The sequence below is a fragment of the Heterodontus francisci genome, chromosome 19 (assembly GCF_036365525.1).
Source record: "Heterodontus francisci isolate sHetFra1 chromosome 19, sHetFra1.hap1, whole genome shotgun sequence".
In the NCBI taxonomy this organism is placed as follows: Eukaryota; Metazoa; Chordata; class Chondrichthyes; order Heterodontiformes; family Heterodontidae; genus Heterodontus; species Heterodontus francisci.
The window spans coordinates 64,128,968-64,138,073 of record NC_090389.1 but is presented as its reverse complement, the minus strand read 5'-3'; the positions used below and the strand labels follow the sequence as shown (position 1 = coordinate 64,138,073).

The 9,106-nt window shown below is 38.0% G+C and overlaps 1 protein-coding gene across 1 annotated transcript in view; it reads right to left on the bottom strand.

The window, feature by feature from the left end:
• Positions 1–541: 541 nt before the first annotated feature.
• nup210 (nucleoporin 210) overlaps positions 542–9,106 on the bottom strand; it is a 122,769-nt gene continuing 114,204 nt past the window's right edge. The window contains exons 36-40 of the mRNA XM_068051797.1: positions 8,755–9,005; positions 7,181–7,397; positions 3,206–3,325; positions 3,059–3,133; positions 542–2,076 (exon numbers count right to left, since the gene is read on the bottom strand). Of these exons, the coding sequence (XP_067907898.1) occupies positions 1,958–2,076; positions 3,059–3,133; positions 3,206–3,325; positions 7,181–7,397; positions 8,755–9,005 (782 nt within the window). The 3' untranslated portion in view covers positions 542–1,957. The remainder of the gene's footprint in view (positions 2,077–3,058; positions 3,134–3,205; positions 3,326–7,180; positions 7,398–8,754; positions 9,006–9,106) is intronic.

The window sequence follows — 9,106 nt, the reverse complement described above, 5'->3', positions numbered from 1 at the left end:
GTACCAACACTACACCAAATTCAGAATCCTCGAGGATATTTGTTCAATAATGGGTTAGTATTTCTCCCCCACTACCCCAACCGAGTAAAACATTCTGGAAAAGAGTCCCTCAATCTTCAGTTTTGTTCTTCAGAGATTTAACTTCCTTTCCAGATATCACTTACTTGTATGACACTGAAAACATGCTTTGTTGTGGTCAGTACCCATCATCCTACTTTTCTCTGGTGCCCTCTCTGCTCCTACAATAATCGTTCTCACCCGGTTTAACACTTGCTACACTTGGCTGAAAGTGCATCTCTCACCTATCCAAAGCTCACATGGGAACTAAAAAAAGTGTCTTGCTGGATTTTTATTTATTGGTTAGCAAAACTACATTTGACAACTGGATTTTAATGCACTCAGCAGAGGTTCCAATGAAAGACTCAGATAATCTCTATGAATATTTAACACTTGTTTGTGGGTGTCCCAAGAATAGCAATCTAAAAATGATTGATTAGCATATATGTGTTCAACTAAACAAATCAGTGAACAAAGACATCAATAATGAAGTATGTCACTGGATGACATTTATTATTTGACAAGCACTTACAAAAACAGCACAGTGCATCACTGAAAATAAACTGAAAAAGCCTAGTAGTTTCACAACTGTTTATATCCTTATCACTCATTAGTTACAGTGGTTTTTAAGGCATGTCAGTGATATAACATCAAGATTAAACAAGAATCACATTCACAAGATCAGATAAATCAGGCTAAATTAAAGGATCACATGATGCTAAGCATTTGGTCTGTTCAAGTAAACTTAGCACTTAAGACATGCTACATAATCTTCACATTGTATTTATCACATTACAAGCAGTATAAGCTTGGTCTGGCAACTGTACTGAGGTATTATGTCAGTCATAGAAAAGCAAGTTACGTTTTCACAGATAGGCCATTATTAACAGTCTGAAAAACAAACATTGGATTTCACAATGGCTGCATACTTCCCAAATTACACTTGGTATTTTAAAAAGCTTCCATTGACTGAGGTTGAAGGTTCTTCACTTTCTGCGATAATCCAAATGTAAAGATTAATACCACAAAATCACCAATTAAAAAACATAGATGCTCAACTTTAAACATTACCATTCTTTATTCTACAATGTCACAGAAAAATGCAATTTAGGCTCATAGCTGCTCACAAGGTTATTATATTACAAAATATGCAAATACTTTTCTTTTTGTAAATAAGCACAAATTCAAAACAGCTGGTCAAATAAAAAGGCTTCACAAACTGTAAAAAAATCCAAAGTATAATTCACACTGTAACATTACAAAAATGATCAACTGCAAAACACACTTATTTTGAACACCCTCTGTTTACTACAAAAAGTAAACTGGTCAGAATCACAGCAAACACATTCATCTACTACAAGGTTCATTTTTCCATGTGGATGTTCACATATTATTTTGATGAAATTTTTCAATTCAATATGTTAGAAAGACACATTGAAGAGCTTCCTAATGGCTCAAAAAATTTCTCGCAAATAGCTGAGCCATACAGACTTGGGCTCAATCACTGGTCTGTGCTCAGTTACCTGCTCTAAGCTGGAATGATACTCAGACACTACAGTTGGCCTCAATGGTCCTGAGTTGCGGAGAAAGAAAATGACCGGTGTTACTGATTACTGTACCATGACTCTGCTGCAAATGTTCATGCATGAACGCCAGGTCAGAAGAACACACAATATGGCTGTGATGCCCCTATTATTAAATAGCCTACTGACACTGAACACCCAAGGATCACTAGCCAGGCAGGGTACTGAAGAGTGAACTGTGCTTGTGCAAACAGACACATGCCTTCAGACAGAGGTAGGGATAAAGTTTTTTTTTAAGAAAAGCAAAAAACAAGGCACTATAATTTAGAAAGATTGTGGACAAATGCTTCTTAGTTGCAGGCATTCTTTTCTTCACATCAAGTGTTTCCTGAAGATCCATTGGATGGATAACCCGTGCTCCATAATCGGGACCGTGGACTGCTTTTACTACTGGAGTGCGTGCTTGTATTGAAATGAGTTGGGGGTGGAGAAAACCCTAAAAGAGATCAACAACATTGAAACTTCAACACAGTTACATTCCAATTTATTACTTTATGAAGCTAATGGTGAATTTTGTGTGCATTCATCGAGGCTTTATATTCAATTGGTTCTTACTTTATGTAGGGCATACTTAAAACAATGTGTGAAGCCTACATGATGGCTTATAAATTGCCAGACCAAAAAGACAACATTTGCTACACTGGAACTGGATGGTTCAGTGGATTACCATATTATTTGTCTAGAGAAGATGATTTCCAATAAGGCCAGACTGAGGTGATAAAAATATGTTCCTTCTGGCAGCTGTAAGACAGCTATGTTAATAAGATTTGATTCAATGACACAGGTGCACAACAAAAACTCACCAATAATTTGAAATGTTAGTAATAATCACAGAATGCAAGCATTCACCATGTTCTACCAGAAGAGTGAGTTAACAGCTCATCCGAGGATGAGGCTAAGTTAAGACAGAATGGAAGCAGCTTTTCTCTCTCTCGGTGCTGTTTTATGATTAAGATTGACACTGAATTCAAACAGTGTGGAATGAGATCTTTTTTTCTTACTCCAGCACTGACACCACTCAGAGTAAAAATCCAGCAGGAATTAGTTTTAAAAAAATGTCTGAATAAAAAGATCACAGAATTGTCAAAAGCTACGATCTTTCGGCAAGACATTTTTCTCTCCCAAGACTCCTTTCATAGAGGGCTAATCAACCATTTACTCTTGGCTAAAGTGTGGTACTTCTAAAATCATTTAGTTCAACTAGAACTTCGCTTTCTGTTACTAAACATACCAGAACAAGGTTCTGATGAAAGGTCACAGACCTGAAACGTTAACTCTGCTTCTCTCGCCACAGATGCTGCCTGACCTGCTGAGTATTTCCAGCATTTTCTATTTTAACTGCAAATTAAACTGTTATGACAAATTCCTAAACAGAAACTTTTGCGAATAAACATAACAAGTATGTTGGTAATATTTACCTCCTCGAGGTGGGGTCCGGGTAATAAATGCTGGGTGATAAATTGGCTCCCGTGGTGAGAAGAATGCATGATAGGCTGAAAATAAAAATAAATATTTAACAGTAAAATCATAACAGTTAAACTTTTCTTCAAACTAGTAATACTTACCAATAATCATGATTGCAGTCCCAGCAAGTAACGCAAAGAGTGTGAAGAACATAACTTGATAAGACCTAATGAATTGCTGGAAGAAACCAACGCCTTCCCTGTGAACTGCTGTGATATCAGCTGAGAAAAGACAAACAGAAACAGTTAGAACATTCAAATTTTCACTTTTTCCCCACTTTATCATTGTGTAACTGAGTTACACACTCAAATTCATGGTTTACTAAACATTTCCCATTAAAAAGATTTTAATTTTTGTTTTAGCAAGAAGTACAACAGTATACTCATATGGGCTCAGTTGTTGCAAGCACTGCAATGTGGAATGCAGAATGTCCCAGCTTCATTGTGCAGAGTCAGCAGATCTTAATTTTTTAAAAATTCTTTCAGGAGATGTGGGAGTTGCTGGCAAAGCCAGCATTTGTTGCCCATTTCTAATTGCTCTTGGCAACTAGGCTATTTCAGAGGGCAGATAAGAGTCAACCACATTGCTGTGGGTCTGGAGTCACATGTCGGCCAGACCAGGTAAGGACGCAGATTTCCTTCCCTAAAAGGATATTAGGTGAACCAGATGGATTTTTACAACAATCGACAATAGTCACCATTGTCTAGCTTTTTTTTTTAAATTCCAGATTTCATTGATTGAATTCAAATTTCATCATGGTGGGATTCGAACCCATGTCCCGAAAGCATATGTCTAGGCTTCTGGATTACTCATCCAGTGGCATTACCACCACGCCACCGCAGGGTTGGCAGTAGAGGTGCTGCAATTGATTTAATGATCCCAGGCAAATTTTCTCCAATGAACCATGATAGAAAATATTAGTATGTATATTGGAGTGAACAGGATAAGCCTTTGCAATAGTTCTGTCCCCGCTTCCAGAGTTAAATAACCCAACACACACTTTCTAGACAAATGCATGAAGAGTGGTCACTTGGATGAGATGCCCGAGTGGCTGGCACCCATGGACCTATAGCCCTGCAACAGTTAGTGGCTACAAGGAGGAAAACAGGTTGAACTGATAAAAAGTTATTAACATCACTGTTCTTTCTCTCCTTTTCCCTCATTTTGTATAGTGTCAGAGCACAAGCAGAAACTTGGCAAACTACATTCTGAAAAGTTATGAACAATTCTGTTTCTTGCTAACAAGTCCTCGAAAACAAAAAGGGGGACTACTAAATGAAACGTCTGTTTGTGTACCTGGATCCTGTTTCTATTCCATAAACGACCCCAGAAAATGTTGAGCAGGAAGGATGGTGAGGTGCCCATATTATGGATGGTGTCAACACAAAGGAGCCAGGAGTAAGTTCTTCAGTACTGTGCCGTCTAGCTCCCTGTTTCATTGAGCATGTCATCCTGGAAAAGCTTGAGCTAGCCACATAATTTGGAGTTTACACATGAATATCAGGTCAAGACATGTGATGGGGTCCATATTACGTAAAGATAGGCACAACAATGTAAAGGAAAAGCCAATTGTAAGGACAATAAATGGCAGCAAAACTTGGCAGCTGCAATTTAGTCAAAACATTTGCTCAATAGCATCACTTTAAGATAATGGCTACCTCCTTGTTCAGAGAAATCTTTTAAGACTTCTCAGTATGCACTTCCAAGACCAACATAAAGCTCAGCTGTATCTCTCTAAAGAGATGTGAATTAGGTATCCAATAGACAAACCTTAAGATTAACAGCATTATGGCTGAATCATGCTTCCTGTTTGAAAGGGAGGGGCATTCAAGCTACTTGACAAGCTTAAAACTTTGTTGGGTCAAATGTCAATGCAATATCTCAAGAGGAAACTTGTCAAACCAACTGTTTAGCCAAGAATGAATATTAAAAGTGCCCAAGACTGAATGTCAATACAAAACAAGCTGGTTCCAATTCATTGCCTCTGTATTGAATTTCAAGTTCTCAGATTCCTTACTCTCCATGTTCAATTACACATGGTTGGTATCCATAGCCACAAACCAATCTCCTAGATGTACACTTTCAAATAATTGCACACATGCTACATGGTGAGCTGTTCTTTTGGTCCGTAATAGTTTTATCCTTCTGGCCTGTTCGGAAGCTACATTAGTATGCAAAAGCAGAAGGTTCCTTTATAGGAACATTGACCATTATTTAAAATAAACTTGTAAAGAAAGGAATTAACCTTCATTCCCCTGACCTTAGCAATTCAGACAAACAAGATCCTACTTGTCTGTAAAAAAAATGTCTGATGCAACCCCCACTTACAACCCATTGATAGCTGGAAAAATTGCAAAGAGTTATTGCTGGGGCATGCAAGGACATTCATTTTACACTCCCTGCTGCCCTCTCCTGAACACAGCTGAATGTAAAACTTGGATGAAGTGGCTACTTTGAGACATTGCAGGACTTCCCTTCAGTCTTTGCTGTTGTACCTATAAACTTTTCACTACTTGTTTGCATGCAAGATTAGTTGAGAAACAAACTTCTATTAATTTGACCTGTAGAGTTCGAGTGCTGAAAATGATCAGTTAAGACTGTGAAGCAGAACATAATCCAATATCTGTCTCTGCAAGGGTGTCAATAGCAGACTAAAGGAATTTTGTTTGGCAATCCATCTATATTTAAGGAACAGTTTTGTATAAGGATTAAAACTAGAGGAGTACAATCTTCTGCAAAGAGATTTAGATGTTCCAGGAGAATGAGCCAAACAATGGCAAATGACAGTTAACATAAGCAAAAAAAAAATGACTGCGTCTTGCATATAGGTAGGACTAACAAAGATCATCATAATCTGGTAATGATACAGAAAGTGATGAGTGGGAACATCTAGATGTTATTGTACACAGATCAGTGAAGAATTACAATCAATGCAGAGAAGCAAACATGGTACTGGATTGTATCAACAACCATTTAGTACAAATTAAAGGCGAGCAGGTTCTTGGTTAGGCTGCATCTGGAGTATTAAGCTCAGTTTTGGTCCCCTTACATGGTGTGTAATATTGTAGCCTTAGGAAAGGTCACAAGAGAGCTACAAGATTGATACCTAGCTTAAAGAACTATAGCTACTCAGATAGGCTTAAAGGACTGGATCTATTTCAAAGCAACATACACTAAGAGGTGACCTGATCGAGGTATAGAAAACAATGAAAGGGTTAGATTGCATACCGAATGATTGATTTTTTAAAAATGTTTGACAGATTGGGGGGGGGGGGGGAAGAGACATGCATTTAAACTATGCAAAAGTAGGAATAGGAGAAATGTCAGAAGGTTCTTCTTTCCCTGGAGTAGTAAGCCCCTGGAATGATTTACCAGCTTATATGGTGTGAGCTGACTGCATGCCTTCAAGAGAGCTGGACTGGTTCTTGGCTGGGGCAGAGATCACATCAGATAAATGGTAACAGTTAACATATACATGATTGACAAGATCTCCTGGCCTGGTTTCAATAGCTTGAAGAGGTCAGAAAGGAATTTTGAAGAGCTTCCCCCACCGCCCCCCACTTTTTTTTTTTAAGTTTGTCTCTGCCAGGAGATTACACGGCTGTGGAAGGACGATGGTGGGGGGCAGGAGGCAGGCTGTGAGAAGGTAGTACCTAGTGAAGATGCTCCAGACATCATTAATATGGGCAGGCTTGATGGACCAGCTGGTCTAATCCTGCTTGTCATTATGATGTTTCCTTGCCAATTCAGAAAATATCAGGGTCAGGATAACTCTGCACTTCTTGACAATGAACAAAGGGGTTAGCAGGATACAAATCTCCTCTATAATGTCCTGTTCTAATTTTTCCAAATTACCTTAGCTTGTACTTTAAAAAAAAAAAAAGGCATGCTGTTAGAAATGTGGAGGAATAGGTCAGGGCAATTTGTTCAATACTTTCACCTTAGGCATCCTTCTGAAGAGGTATCTGGTTTCCTGTTCCACATTTCTGTAGAATCAGCTTGTGCCACAGTACTGTGCTTATAAAGCAATTTAATCAATTGTTATTCTAAAGATTATCACAAAATATTAAGCTTACGTCGTGCTTCTGTACTTTTATCAGCAATGTGCAGGACTTTCACTGCAAGAGACACTGACTGGTGTGTCACTGTGTTGAAAATGACAAGAGTAGTTGATATTGGTCCCTGGCTTATTAGCCTAGTATCAGACAAGGTAACTGTAAACTTCACATAGCTTTGTGATCCATAGAACTTTTCCTTTTCTTGAATAATTATCAGTGGTGATCCTGGTTTAACCTAAGGGGGAAAAGAATACTTTTTACTCTACTACAATATGTACATTACACATTCTACAGGCTAGAAATAGATGGCTAGCTCTATATAGTGACACACTTTATAGAAGTAGGATATCGAAAAGTTCGCCCAATACCTGTTTAGAGTGCAAACTGCAAGGCACCATTACAAACTCAACAATCAGCAAGTTAATATTTTCACATTTGGGCTGGTGAATTTCCAGTCTTCCACCTCATTTCCTGGGTCAAGTGTTTTCTGGATACCCCAGCAGAGGGGCACTTAAAGAACGCTGTAACCTGTTCCCAAACCCCTGGTCATCTGTGTGTTGGGCAGGGGTTGGCAATTATGTATACTACTTAATCAGGCATATAAAGCAGACAAAAATATTGCCAATAAGGGAAAAGAGAGGCACAAGGATGTGGTTCATTTGAGGCCTTGTATATAACCATAAAGAGAATTGTGGCCTGGCCTGGGGATGTATAGTTGGATATTATAACTGTACATTCACAAGCACCTGCACTGTTATGTGTTTCAATCCCCACCACTCAATGATGTTGATGGGCAGATGAAAAAGATTGGCTTTCCACTTCACCAATTTCAATTTTGCTGCCATTATGACAAAGATAAATGGAACATTGTTGCTTCAGTAGTATAAAGAATGTTGAAACTCTAACAACTCCAAAAACACATAGTTGAAGTTACAGGTTGGCAAGTCTAGATGCACAGAGTTTCAGGTATGCTGATTTTCATATAGAAACAATACACAGACTTTACAAATTTACTGATCAAGTCACTAAATGCAAAATGTAATGCTTAGTGCCCCGAGATAATTTTTCAAAGAACAAATTCTTTTGTCACAGTTTGCTTAACTATGGTGTTATTTAACAATCTATTGTGTCATATTTGTCAAACATATTGGGTGTTATATTTTTTTCAAAATTAGGAACCATGTTGTGTCCATGTACAGACATCTGTGCAACACATTGCAAATCGATGTTTGGGCACATGCAGTGGCTCTCAATTTGGCATACCAATGTGTGTTCAACAACTATAACCAGTCAACAAACAAATTACATCTACCTACTGGTGCATGTTTATCAGTCCTAAAGTGTCAGTAGAGGGAGTTTCAATGATCATTCTAAAGTAACACATCAGCTCCAGTTTTAACTGCTGGAGTTCAAATATCTTCCCTCCAGCACCCAATAAGTGCCTTGTCTAGATGTTAGTGGAAGTAGTGTAACCAAAGCTGAAGAAATTCTCCTCTGTTACGTAACGAAAGATGTTTAACATGAAAGTTAAAATTAACAAGGGTATAAAATGCACATGTATAAATAGATATATATGCCAGTTAGTCCCTTACCTCTAGATTCCCAAGAATTTCAGAAGTTCCAAACACTGTAACTTCAGCAGTTGTATACAGATTACTCAAAAGAATCTCAGACTGGTCAGTGTAAAAACCAGGTAACAATGGAATATCAGCACCAATTTGTTCTCCGGTAAAATGAACACCAAGTATTGAAGCTTTCACATTGACAGATGTTTTGGCTTTACTAAGTACTTTAAGTTGGTGATCAGTCAATTTCTGCATTGCAATAGAACAAGTGTAATGTCCTAAGGAAGGAAGGAAGACAATTATTTGAAGTGCAATTACTTGAAAACAAATTTCTTGCTTTGTTTCAACAAATATAAGCAAAAACATAGACAGATAGCAA